Here is a 14,363-nt window from a genome sequence, read left to right on the forward strand (position 1 = left end):
GCAGTAAACGTTACGGTCTCGAATGTCAGCTACTCGGGCATCAAATACATTTTTTTGACGGCACGAAAGTAGGTTCGATAATCACTGACACGGTGACCTCCGTGACCACCTACATCTATAGGCCTTCAAACACTTTAGAAAATGATACGGCAATAAGATTGAATGTTTTTTTTTTAGCTGTTATAGAAACAACGTTCGAAAATTCATCACATCGTCTTCAAGTGTTGCAAACTGACTGTGGGCAAAATCCTTACGCTCTGCAAGGTTGGGCGAGTGTATCCAACTAAACAAAGCACATGGCATTGAAAGGTGGGAGATAAAAATGTTGGCGCACGACTTTTAACTCGTGCCTTGCTCGTTTAATCGAAAGCAGCTACAAATCCACTTACATCCATGTTTTTTTTTATCACGCACTATCACACTTCCTGATGCCATAGCGAAAAAGCACGTGTGCAACAATGCACGCACCTGTGAAACGAAGGCGTTGAACTGTCTCCAGGGTGCGAAGCTCCGCGATTACTGCGCTTGCCACTACTTGCATACCGCCAAATATCGAGGGTAAATACACTGCATCATGCCAAGTTGGAAATTCTGGCAATAGTGTCATAAAAACGCTGGTACGTGGTCGGGAGGTAGCTTCAAAGCATATATTGGTGCCAGTTTACTATAGGACAACGACTTACGATGGCGGACGCCAGAAAAAGCCATCGGTGATGAAACGCTCAGCGTGTTTTATAACTCACCGATTTATGTCTGTATTCTATAGACATATTATACTACAGTGTTGAACCCGGTTCACTTAAGAAACCGTGTGGATTAAGCCATCATGCGGCACAGGTGGATTTTGCGCCAATAAACAAATCGCGTTTTCGAATTTACATTGCTTGTGGAACAGAATGAAAACAATTCTCGTTACGCTATTTTCGGCACCTTTCTCTCAAACACACCAGCAATATTAATTTTCTATTGCACAAATGAGCAAATAGGTGAGCCGAGCGTATGCTGAGCATTAACAACCCACTCTAAACTTTTTAGTTGTTCCGTGGAAAGCCCCTCTGAAAAAAAAATATTTTAACCATAGTCTCATTTACGCGCATCTCTCTACCTTCAAGGTGCCGCTAAGCATCGGCATGAGCGACTTAGCTCTGCCCCATATTCGAGGGGCCGAAATATCGGCAATCTCATTCTGTGTTATTCTAGGCCTCCATAAACACTAAGCTATACGGGTTACTACATGCCCAAGTTACTTGTTAAGCCAGCCGCGACAACCCGTGGCGATGTCCGTCTGTTGCTCCGCTCCAGTTCGCGGGTACAATCCCAGACGCGGCGGCCACATTCCGGTGAAGACGGAAGGAAATAAGAATCGCTCGTGTACCGCGTATTGGGTGCGCATTAAAAAACATCAATAGGTTGAAATTGATTCGGCATCCCCCATTACGTCGTGTCTCATAATCCGATCGTGGTTTAGGCACGTATAAAACCCGAGAGTAAAACTTTATTTTGCAGAAACTTGTTCGGTGCACCTATAGAGCGCAAACCTGACGTGACTTCCAACACACCGCTCGCTCTCGGATAAAAGAATGTGGCGCTATAACGTAAAGCTATTCCCGACTTTTCTATTGCATTTCTCAGATCAGGCCAGGAGTGGTCAAAAAAGTTTCAGGCCACCCTCACGTCGCCTGTCTCTAACGCGACGTCACAAAAACCGCGAAAACATCTCATGTGATATGATGTGTGCACACTGATTATACATGATTAGACCAAGCGAAAGAAAAATAACTATTTATGATTCGGCAGATATTTCGCCGTAATACTCCACCATTGATCAAACCTTTTCGGGTGGCGCTCACTTCGCCTGTCTGCCACTCGACGTCACAAAAGCGCGAAAACTCCCGGCGTTAAAGTGACGTGTACGCGTTAAAGACGCTTTAATATGCCGGACAAAACTTTTTTTTTCGAAATAGCCGCAGACTGTCCCGTTCTGAAAGGAATAGCAGATGGCTGCCTGCCGATTCCTCCGGCACTAGCGATTCGGAATGGCCGGGGAGCATGGATTTATTTGCGTATAATAAACATTTTTCCGTGGCAGCATAACGTTATCGAGCCCTTTCGGCACACATACGACATCACTTTGCGAACAATTGTTTGCTGAACATCCGTTCTGGTGGCATTTTTGACGTTCCGTTGCACGCCTACGCGATTTTCGACCAGCCACCGCAAGCTAAGTATGAAGAAGTGGACCAATCGCATGCGCCGGCATCACCACACCACCCTCTTCATTCCATCACCCACTTTCACTGGGCTGGCTCGGCCCTACAAGCCCCTTTACTCCTTAACGTGCACCTCGCCTCTTTTCAGTCAATTCTGTAAGAAAATCTTCTCAATATAGGCAATGATATTCACTTCGAAAAAGTGACCTCCTATAAACGAGGAGAGCGTTTGATTAGGCTTTTTAAACAACGCAGCCAGTTACCGCCCGATGCTTGCGTCGGTGGTAAGTAACTGTGACGTCAGAAGTTTGAAATAAAGAAAGATTGGAATAGTTTTACGTTAGAGCGCCCTATATATCTAAGTCGAAAAGAAGGTGACGGGTTCACTCGCGCTTCTACAATGAGTACTTTGAGCATAACTGCACGCAAACGTAATCCACAGGATGTCAACTGGGAAAGCTTCGAAGGAACGTCGTAGAGAGAATCTCCTTATTCATCGCAATCAACAAGGGGTGCTTTCCTTAACTTGCGCATATCTTTTACTGCAACAGCAATTATGCGTCATCGTGGCCGTCATGCCATCAAGGGTGCTTCCGGACGCCCAGTTTAAGTAGCCGCCGACGCAAGCATCGGGCAGTTGCCCGCAGCGTGGTCTGAACCGCCCACTCAAACGCTCTCCTCGTTTATAGGACGTCCCTTTTGTTTGCTTTCAAAACGCATAACATTGCGTACAATAAGCGGTTTCACTGAGAAGAGGCGAGGAGTCCGCTCAAATCGTAAGGGCCTCGATGGAACCGAGCGAGCGCAGTGAAATTAGATAACCAGACAAGGCGGATGGTGCCGGCGTCTGCGATTGGCCCACTTCCCCTTCCTCAGCTTGCGGCGGCTGGCCGAACATCGTGGTGGCGTGCAATAGAAGGATAATAATGCCACTAAAACCGATTCTCAGCAAAAACGAGTTAGCACAACGATGTCGTTTATCTGCCGAAAGGCTCGATAACGTTATACTGCCACGCAAAACGTTTTATTACGCAAATAAGCCCACTTACCGGCAGGTGCGAGTAGCCGTAGCTTGAGCGATTGGCAGGCAGCCATCTTCTATTGCTTACGGAACGGGACAGTTTCCGGCTATCCAGAAATAAGAATCAGTCTATTTCGGCATATTGATGCATCTTTTTAAGATGTGCACGTCAATTTGACGCGTTGCGGTTTAGAGATTTTATGACGACGCGTGACAGACAGGGGAAGTGGGCGCCACCCTAAAGCTTTTGACCACGAGCAGGGAGCTAATGGCGAAAGGGCACCGAATCAGAAATTATATTTCTGTTGTTCGGTCTATTCATGCCATATCAGTCTGTATATGTCAAGTCAGAAGGGGAGCCATCGCGGTCTTCATGACGTCGCATGACAACCAAGTGAATTGGGGGTGACTGCCAAGTATATCATGGGTTTTCGCAGTGTTTTCTATAGCAAATAATAATTTAGATGCTGTTTGATAGATCCAATTGGCCCAACGCCCGCACAGCAAGAATAGATATTTCTTGTGCATACAAATGTGTGCATACGCGTGCACAAGCAAGTGCAGTGTACTCATTCTCCAAGACCTCTGCGCCAAAAGTGGCATTGTGAATAATGGCTGCCTAAAAGCAAATTCTTTGAAAAATTGTGCAATGTAGCTGCACACGTATGAGCGCAGAAAGCATAGCTTGGAATTATAATTTAAACAAGTAATAAAGTATAATTCTAATACAGAAGCTGGAAAATAAAGCCGTTGGAAGGACAGCTATTGTTGGGTGACGGAAAAAAGCTTTGTATATCCATTGTTGCAACAGACATTGCAGGCCCTGCGACAAAACCTATGACAATCTCTTTCTCATGTTAAGTCAATATATTCTCAACGTTCTCAGTTTCTCTTAGAAAATTGTGCCTGCCTTTGACTTTGACATCTACCGCTTGTCGGTCTTGCATTTAGACATTAGGACCTAATTGTGACAGACATTAGGATTGTAAAGATTGTACATTGTAAAGACATTAGGACCTAACAGGACCAGTTGTGGTTTACTGTGAGGTGATTCTATCTCTGCTTACAACGCGTTCCTACATCTAGGCAAATACTCATAAATCCACTCACGTTTAACAGGGGTAGGCGGGGAACTCGAAGTAGTCACAGGAGGCGGCGTAGGCGCAGGAGGAGGTGAGGGAGGAGGTGGAGTTGAGGGAGCTGGAGGCGGGGGAGAAGGAGGTGCGGGAGGTGGGCGAGACGCGGGAGGTGGAGGAGGCGGTGGAGGTGGAGTTGAGGTGGAGGTGGAGTTGGCGTAGGGTGAAGGAGTCGGGGGAGGTAGGGGAGAAAGTGAAGGAGGACCCGGTTGACGAGGCTGGGGACGCGTAGGAGGCGGAGGAGATGGAGTAGAGGTGGAGGTGGAGTTAGCGTAGGGTGAAGGAGTCGGGGCAGGTGGGGGAGAAGGTGGAGGAGGACGCGGTTGACGAGGCCGGGGACGCGGGGAGGGCGATGGAGGTGGAGTTGAGGTGGAGGTGGAGTTGGCGTAGGGTGAAGGTGGCTGTCGAGGTGAGGGAGTAGGTCGAGGAGGACGCGGTGAACGAGGCCGGGGACGCGCAGGAGGTGGTGGAGGGGGAGTTGAGGTGGAGGTGGAGTTAGCGTAGGGTGAAGGAGTCGGGGCAGGTGGGGGAGAAGGTGGAGGAGGACGCGGTTGACGAGGCCGGGGACGCGGGGAGGGCGATGGAGGTGGAGTTGAGGTGGAGGTGGAGTTGGCGTAGGGTGAAGGTGGCTGTCGAGGTGAGGGAGTAGGTCGAGGAGGACGCGGTGAACGAGGCCGGGGAGGCGCAGGAGGCGGTGGAGGGGGAGTTGAGGTGGAGGTGGAGTTAGCGTAGGGTGAAAGAGTCGGGGCAGGTGGGGGAGAAGGTGGAGGAGGACGCGGTTGACGAGGCCGGGGACGCGGGGAGGGCGATGGAGGTGGAGTTGAGGTGGAGGTGGAGTTGGCGTAGGGTGCAGGGGAGGGAGGAGGACGCGGTGGATGAGGCTGGGGACGAGGCCGGGGACGCGGAGAAGGTGGTGGAGGTGGAGGAGGGGGAGGTGGTGGGGGAGGAGGTGGAGGCATAGGCGAAGGAGGTCGGGGAAACGCGGCAGGTGGAGGAGGCGGTGGAGGTAGGGGAGTAGGTGGAGGAGAAGGCGGAGGAGAAGACGGGGGTCGAGGTTGGGGTAGAGGGTGGGGCCTCAGAGGAGGCGGTGGAGGTGGGGGAGGCGGAGGAGGAGGAGGCGGGGGAGGGGGCCGGGGACGTGGAGGAGGCGGTGGAGGTGGGGGAGGCGGTGGAGGAGGAGGCGGAGGAGAAGGCGGAGGTCGAGGTTGGGGTCGAGGGTGGGGCCTCAGAGGAGGCGGTGGAGGTGGGGGAGGCGGAGGAGGAGGAGGCGTGGGAGGCGGAGGAGGAGGAGGTGGTGGAAGTGGAGGTGGAGGGGGAGCAGGAAGGAGAGGATGTGCAGGAGAAGGCGGAGGAGGACGTGGAGGAGAAACGGCACCAGAAGGAGGCGTGGTAAAGTCTGAGGTAACCTCGCTAGTATCGTATGTGGTTGTCTCCTCCGTGACCATCGGCGAAGCGTGCGTCGTTGGTGCAGGTGCAGCTGGGTACAGAAACAGGCAATTTCTTTTTCTTCCGTATGAGAGCAGAAATACAGAAAGCTCGAGTGTCTGGCTGCGCAAAAAATAAACACAGTCGCAGTTCTGGGTATGCAGGTGTCCGCTTTATTTAGTATCTGAATGGGAACCAGAGTCCGGTCGCGCTAATCCTTTAGTTTTGCCTACTTGTCTCACTTTCCTGTACAGCAGTAGCTCCGACTATGTGGGAGAGAGCGTCAACCCCGACGCTAGCGAGGAAATCCTCTATGATAACAGCTTCTTGTAAGCTTTCCTCTTATCTGACTAGCGACACTCCGGGGACCCAGATGGTGATATCGTCCGCACAGATTACATGCCCGACATCTGGGATGCAAGCCAACCTCTTGAAAAGCCTGTCCATGGCGATATTAAAGAGAAGCTTTGACAGCACCGATTCCTTGGGTGTGCTGAGACAACCTAGAGAAGGGCCCTTCGATAACCGTCCCAACTCTGATAAACGCCGTGTGTTCACCAAGGACGGATTTATTAATGTTTCAGAATCTGCTGCCATGATAGAGCTTGGATATCTCACCTAGGATGTGTAGATGACTGACCCTCTCAAAGGCCTTAGCCAAGTATAGGGCCAGAACACTCATCACGTCTATAGTGCGGTTAGTTATCAAAGATCGATTTCTGCAATAGGGGCATCGCATCCTGTGCGGAGAGGGAAGGTCGAAATTTATTCAAGTTGTGAAGAAAAAGCAAATGTCGCTCGATGTGACTTGATATGAAATTATTAACTGTATGCTCCATGACTTTGCAAAGGCGTGAAGTGAGCGAGATGGGTCGGAAGTTTTCAAAACTGGTAGGCTTTCCCAGATTGGGGATGAAAACTATCTTGGCCGCCCTCCATTCATCAGGAACATGACCCGACTCTCATATTTGATTGAGCTCATTTGTTAAAATACCTATTGCGTCGTCATCCAAAATCTTAAGAAGTTTGTGATGTCATCTGTTCGTAGAGCAGACTTGCTATTGAGGTTAAAGAAGACGCGTCTAACCTCTGATACGGAGCCGGCTCCATGAAGAAGTGGGGCACTCATCCCGGTCCATTCCGCATATGAGACCTTCTCTGCCTCCCTGCATGCTTCACGGTCCTTCCAAGGAAGGTAAGTGCACAGCATGCTTTGAGCAATGTTGTTGTCCATCATACCATGCCTAGTTAGGAATTTGATAATCCTGTCTAAAGCTAGTCTAGCCGTCCCTTTGGATTGTTTGTTATAAAGAAGATTTCTGAGAAGGCTCCATTTACTGCCTCTTCTCATACGACTAACCGCTTCTATACATGTCTCCTCCCATTGTTGCTGCGGCAAAAGTACAGCGTAAGAGTCAATTTCCTTGATTAGAGCTGCAATTAATTTTGAGCTGCAATCTCATTTTGCTGTTGATTGTAATTTGTATTTTCTGGTATATAAACCCAACCTGTACCAGTCCCAAGTGAGACTAACAGTATATTCATGATAAAATAATAATAATAAAATAATATTCGAATAGCACATAAATCAAATATGCGCAGAAAAACTGAAGCAGCATATATATGAACGTAGTTTTCTGACCTCGTGCACGAAAAAACTTTTCAAGTCGGAATAATTCTCCTGCGGTTTTACCACTTACCTGCTGCTGTAGTCGCACCAACGTCCTTTTTAAACAAAATCATGCATGGCATTACTGCATCTATGGATCTACCAGCTTGTGTTTCACTGCGAGCACCGCAGAAGACTATCAGGGAACATGAACCCTTCCACATTCCCGCATCTTTCAGCTAAAACTCGCATTTCCAATAAATGTAAAGTGGATATTGTCATTTTCTCCATGCTTATATCTTTCGAAACGTTTTGTCTTTCTTGTCTTCCGAGCTTCACAGTTTCTCCTCAGCCTTCTTTCTAGCTGCACTTCTGTCTTTTCCTCTAGTCGTCTCTTCCTCCTTCCATGTAGGCATGTAATCTACTTTGCATGTAATTTTGCGCTATTCCTTAATTGTTACTTCTTACGTATCTGTTTATATTTATCGCCTTTGTTTCATATACTATTGGTTATCTTGTAACACTGCTGGTAGCCGTTTTACGTTTCTACTTTCTTTGTCTGTGCGCCAGTATTGAGACCTCTAGTTTCTCCGCGGCACACAAAATAAATAGTGGTTTATTTGTTATCACTGTCATCAATATATATGGCGCACGACGCAGACTGTTGCCAAAGATAATGAAACCGCCTACAGCTTCAATGCCACCAGTTCGTCCAATCAAGTCTCTTTAGTATGGTAGTCGTTACTTAAAAGAGCGAAAGGGCACACTTCGTAGTGCGTCTTGTAGTTGAGTATTCTAACGGTCAACAGTTTTCTCACCTGTGAGAAAAGTGAACAGCACGTAGCACAGAGTAACCAGTAGAACAGTCAGGAAGACAAACAGGAGCCCAACTACGGCTTGGACTTGCCTGCGTTTGTAACATTTTTTCAAGTTTACAATTGCGTTCGCCACAATACGCAAACAACTCAAGTCGGTCAGGAAAGAGCGTTCTCATCGTGCTGCGTGGTATGTTCGTTGTCGAGTTTCCACGGCTTGATACGTCATTGCACGGTCATTCGCAACTACACGTGAAACATTCTGACTGGGCCCTCGGTTATTCATCGGTTAGTCTCGATAGAGGGATCACAAATGAAGACAAGAACCGATCGCTGAAGATTTTGTAATTCTAACTTTTCAGCTACCACCTAGGAGCGCCGTTCAGAGGAAAATTAAAAAGGGATGAAACAGTGGCTCAGGTACTTCGTATAATGTCCCCGAGACGCCTGGCGTTTACTGGTGACAAATTACCACTGTTTCTGTTAACAGTGTCAGTCGTAGTTTTCATGCGTTCGATTATCGATATTTTTTTATCTTTCATAACCATATGCATGCGTCACTCATATTGTACCTACTAGGCAGCCATTCTGTCATATTCCCGATTTCTCTATTTCAAAACGTATTGTTCGTTGTGGCATGGCTACTGGATAATATACACAGCATCCCCGGAGCCAGAAGCACATCGCCTCCGACAAACTAGAAGCATTCATAAAAAACATACACATTTTACTAGTGCATTCCTGATGCCACTATCCGCGTTTAACTTTCTCAACTCCACGCAAGGTTGTTAACAACCATTGTTTCAAGATGCTATCGTCCTCTACGGGCATCTGCAGCAATTGCTTCCGAGACGCGTTCTCCAGGACCCGTCGGTATAAGAGCCACGTTACAACGCGAGAACCTAAACATGACGAGGTTCCCTCTAGCAGGTTAATGCATATAAAAGTGCAGTTAGATGAAGCGCCAATATGGTACCAATGAAAGTTAGTTGCACAGACGAAAGACTGAAGTTTGACAATTTTTGAACAGCGACTGATGCCGCTCTTTGTGGCAGTCATTGCTTCTAAACATCTAAACGCTGTGCTTACGTGGCTAGAAGACTCCAACGCATAGCATGCTAATGTCATCGTAAGCCTGGCTACGCCCACTACAGGGCAAAGACTTCTCCCATACTTCGCCAACTATCCCGGTCATGTGCTAATTGCGGCCATGTTGTCTCTGCAAAGTTCATAACCTCATCCGTCCACCTAACTTCTTGCCGCCCCCTGCTACGCTTCCCTTCCCTTGGAATCCAGTCCGTCCCCCTTAATGACCACCGGGTATATTCCTTCCTCATTGCATGCCCATTCTTATTCTTCTGATTATTGCAGTTTGATGATCCGGATCCACGGTCGCTACCTGCCCTAAGTAGAAGGAAGTGGTAAGGGAATAACCCTTACCACTTCCAGTGCCTCGCTACCTATCCTCAGCTGCTGTTGTCTTCCGAGACTGGTCAACATTATTTTAGTTTCCTGCAGATTAATTTTCAGACCCACCCTTCTGCTTTGTCTGTCCAGGTCAGTGAGCATGCATTGCAATTGGTCCCCTGAGTTACTAAGCAAGGCAATATCATCAGCGAATCGCAAGTTCCTAAGATATTCTCTATTAAGTCTTATCCCCAATTCTTCCCAATCCAGGTCTCTCAATACCTCCGGTAAACACACTGTGAATAGCACTGGAGAGATCGTATCTCCCTGCCTGACGCCCTTCTTTATTGGCATTTTGTTGCTTTCTTTATGGTGGACTACGGTGGTGGTGGAGCCGGTATAAATATCTTTCAATATTTTTACATACGGCTCGTCTACACCCTGATTCCGTAATGCCTGCATGACTGCTGAAGTTTCGACTGAATCAAACGCTTTCTGGTAATCAATGAAAGCTATATATAAGGGTTGGTTATATTCCGCACATTTCTCTATAACCTGATTCATAGTGTGAATATGGTCTACTGTTGACCAGCCTTCACAGAATTCTACCTAGTCCTTTTGTTGACAGAAGTCCAAGGTGTTCCTGATTCCATTTGCGATTACTGTAGTAAAAACTTTGTAGGCAACGGACAGTAAGCTGATCGGTCTATAATTTTTCAAGTCTTTGACGTCCCCTTTCTTATGGATTAGGATTATGTTGACGTTCTTCCAAGATTCCGGTACGCTCGAGGTCATGAGGCATTGCATATACAGGGTGGCCAGTTTTTCTAGAACAATTTGCCCACCATCCTTCAACAACTTTGCTGTAACCTCATCCTCCCCAGCTGCCTCCCCCCTTTCCATAGCTCACAAAGCTTTCTTTACTTCTTGTGGCGTTACTTGTGGGATCTCAAATTCATCTAGACTATTCCCTCTTCCTTATCGTCGTGCGTGCCATTGTAACTGTATAAATCTATAGAACTTCTCAGCCATTTGAACTATCTTATCCATATTAGTAATTATATTTCACGATTTGTCTCTTAACGCATACATGATTCTTGCATATTCCTAGTTTCTTCTTCACTGCTTTTAGGCTTCCTCCTTTCCTGAGAGCATGCTCAATTCTATCCACATTATACTTCTTTACATCAGCTATCTAACGCTTGTTGATTAACTTGAAAAGTTCTGCCAATTCTATTCTAGCTGTAGCGTTAGAGGCTTTCATACATTGGCGTTTTTTAATCAGATGTTTCGTCTCTTGCGAAGGCTTACCGATATCCTGTCTAACGATGCTACCCCCGACTTCTATTGCACACTCCTTAATGATGTCGATAAGGTTGTCGTTCGCTCCTTCAACAGTAAGGTCCTCCTCCTTAGTTAAATTGGATTACGTGTTAAATGTGCAGAATATAACCAACCCTTATATATAGCTTTCATTGATTACGAGAGAGCGTTTGATTCAGTCGAAAGCTCAGCAGTCATGGAGGCATTGCGGAATCAGGGTGTAGATGAGCCATATGTAAAAATACAGGAAGATATCTATAGTGGCTCGACAGCCACCCTAGTCCTCCACAGAGAAAGCAACAAAATCCCAATAAAGAAAGGCGTCAGACAGGGAAATACGATCTCTCCAATGCTATTCACCGCATGTTTACAGGAGGTATTCAGAGACCTGGAGTGGGAAGAATGGGGGATAAAAGTTGATGGAGAATACCTTAGCAACTTGCGATTCGCTGATGATATTGCCTTGCTTAGTAACTCAGGAGACCAATTGCAATGCATGCTCACTGACCAGGAGAGGCAAAGCAGAAGGGTGGGTCTGAAAATTAATCTGCAGAAAACTAAACTTATGTTTAACAGTCTCGGAATAGAACAGCAGTTTACGATAGGTAGCGAGGCACTGGAAGTGGTAAGGGAATACATCTACTTAGGGCAGGTAGTGACCACGCATCCGGATCATGAGACTGAAATAACCAGAAGAATAAGAATGGGCTGGGGTGCGTTTGGCAGGCATTCTCAAATCATGAACAGCAGGTTGCCACTATCCCTCAAAAGGAAAGTGTGTACCAGCTGTGTGTTACCAGTAGTCACATATGGGGCAGAAACCTGGAGGCTTACGAAAAGGGTTCTGCTGAAATTGAGGACGACGCAACGAGCTATGGAAAGAAGAATGATCGGTGTAACGCTAAGGGATAAGAAAAGAGCAGATTGGGTGAGGCAACAAACGCGGGTAAATGACATCTTAGTTGAAATCAAGAAAAAGAAATGGGCATCGACCGGAGATGTAATGAGGAGGGAAGATAACCGATGGTCATTAAGGCTTACGGACTGGATTCCAAGGGAAGGGAAGCGTAGCAGGGGGCGGCAGAAAGTTAGGTGGGCGGATGACATTAAGACGTTTGCAGGGACAACATGGCCACAATTAGTACATGACCGGGGTTGTTGGAGAAGTATGGGAGAGGCCTTTGCCCTGCAGTGGGCGTAACTAGGCTGATGATGATGATGATGTTGTTGATGATGATGATGATGATGATGATGATGATGACTTGTTCTGTAGCTTGATCCGGAATTCCTCTATTTTCCCTCTTACCGCAAACTCATTGATCGGCTTCTTATATACCAGTTTCTTTCGTTCCCTCCTCAAGTCTAGCCTAATTCGTGATGTTGCCATCCGACGGTCACTGCATCGCACCTCACCGAGCACGGCCACATCTTGTATGATGCCAGGGTTAGCGCAGAGTACGAAGTGCATTTCATTTCTATTCTCACCATTCTGGTTCCTCCACGTCCACTTTCGGTTATCCCACTTGTGGAAGAAGGTATTCATTATCCCCAAATTATACCGTTCTGCAGACTCTACTGATAACTCTCCTCTTGTATTCCTATAACCTAAGCCGTATTCCCCCACTGGCTTGTCTCCAGCCGTCTTCTTGCCTACCCTGGGATTGAAGTCGCCGATCAGTGTAGCGTATTTTGTTTTGACTTTACCCATCACTGATTCCACGTTTTCATAGAAGCTTTCGACTTCCTGGTCATCATGACTGGATGTAGGGGCGTAGACCTGTATGACTTTCAATTTGTACCTCTTATTCCTGCCACCCTCTCGTTAATGCTATACAATTCCTGTACGTTACCACCTATATCCTTAGTAATCAGGAATCCGACTCCTAGTTCTCGTCTCTCTACTTATCCCCGGTAGCACAGGACGTGCCCGCTTTTTAGCAATGTATATGCTTCATTTGTCGTCCTAACCTCACTGAGCCCTATTACATGTCATTTATTGCCCCCGAATTACTCCAATGGCACTGCTAGACTCGCCTCACTAGATAATTTTCAAGCGTTAAACGTTGCCAGGTTCAGATTCCAATGGTTTATGTAAGCTATTCTAAATACCCGCAATCTCGCAAACCAAATAGTTTCTTTTTCTTCAAATACAGATGCTACATGAAGCTTTCATATGTATTATGACACTGATATTGGCCTACTAATAATAGTAGTTGCTGAGTGATGATAGCCTACCCATGCAAGTGATCTTAATTACCCCGGTCTGCTATGTAGAATAGGTGGTTTCCTTCCATTGCAGATGCAAAATGAAGCTTTCATCAAGAATATGTCCTTTAACATTTATATTGGTAATTTTGTCTTTTACTTACTCACTTCGTTATGTCAACAGTTAGCCTATTACACTACATTGCATTACATTATATAACGTTACATTACAGCAAGATATAACAAGTAGATTTTTGTGTGTTGCACGTAGTGTGATACCTAGTTGGTGCAGACAAAACCCTAGGGAATTGTAGTATCGATGCTACAAGCCACTCTTATTCACAGTTAATCTATTCCTCTAACAGCTCGCCATAATGTATTTTAGTTTAGCACTTTCGAGTTATCTCACCATTCTGTGTACTTAACAGAAGAGGCGCTCAGAAAGCGGATCAGAAATAGACTATTGAACGTTCCAATGTAGTCCAAATTAAAATGGTCTAAAACCGTTATTAGCGTCATTCTAGAAGCGCATTGAATCCCTGTAAACAGCATGAGACCTGCGTTCCCAAAATTTAATTAAGTCAAAGAAGGGCCGCTCAGATCTTTGGCGCTGATACGACCTCGTCTTTTAATCACCAACGTTGATTTCGTTCTACGTTTGCACCATTGACGTTCTAAAATCTCCTGCGTTATCTCACCTCAAGACACGTCTAATTAATGACGCGCCACACTGCAATGATGACTCATCTTATCATCTTACTCGTGATACAGCTCTCGCGTTCGCGAAGGCATCCTGTGCTATAAGACGTTACAAGTATAACCAGACGCAAGAATCCGAACGGATTATCAGTGCAATTTCTTCCCGCACGCTGTCGATCACTGCAACAGGGCACCTAGACCCTTTGCTAAAAGTGCCATTTCCAATATTATTAAAGCTAGTTTTCACGCTTTCTAATCCTCTGTGACAGAAAAGTGATTATACAATTGAATCATTTTCTAATCACCAATCTGCTGACAAACTTTTAGCAACAACGCTGTTGTTACAGTTTGCAGTGACATTGTACGTCGTACTCCAGAAGTGTTCCTTCAGGAGTTGTAAGTAAAAAATAAACATACGCTATTGTACAATTACAGGATGCTTCGCGCAGATCCGACATTTTGCTGCTTTGTGTTTCATGCTAAAAAACCTCAGTTCCTAGTTACCGCTCGCCC

At 46.5% G+C, this 14,363-nt stretch overlaps 1 protein-coding gene across 3 annotated transcripts in view; it reads right to left on the reverse strand.

Annotated features, from left to right (window-relative positions):
* LOC135895933 (basic proline-rich protein-like) overlaps positions 1 to 14,363 on the reverse strand; it is a 51,457-nt gene that overhangs the window by 23,376 nt on the left and 13,718 nt on the right. For 2 of the 3 annotated variants that reach the window (XM_065424200.2, XM_065424198.2), the window contains exons 5-7: positions 8,220 to 8,308; positions 6,880 to 6,975; positions 4,342 to 5,844 (exon numbers count right to left, since the gene is read on the reverse strand). In XM_065424200.2, coding sequence (XP_065280272.2) covers positions 4,342 to 5,844; positions 6,880 to 6,964 — 1,588 coding nt within the window. In that variant the 5' untranslated portion in view covers positions 6,965 to 6,975; positions 8,220 to 8,308. The remainder of the gene's footprint in view (positions 1 to 4,341; positions 5,845 to 6,879; positions 6,976 to 8,219; positions 8,309 to 14,363) is intronic. The other variant, XM_065424199.2, reaches the window with a different exon arrangement.

The sequence above is a fragment of the Dermacentor albipictus genome, chromosome 2 (assembly GCF_038994185.2).
Source record: "Dermacentor albipictus isolate Rhodes 1998 colony chromosome 2, USDA_Dalb.pri_finalv2, whole genome shotgun sequence".
In the NCBI taxonomy this organism is placed as follows: domain Eukaryota; kingdom Metazoa; phylum Arthropoda; class Arachnida; order Ixodida; family Ixodidae; genus Dermacentor; species Dermacentor albipictus.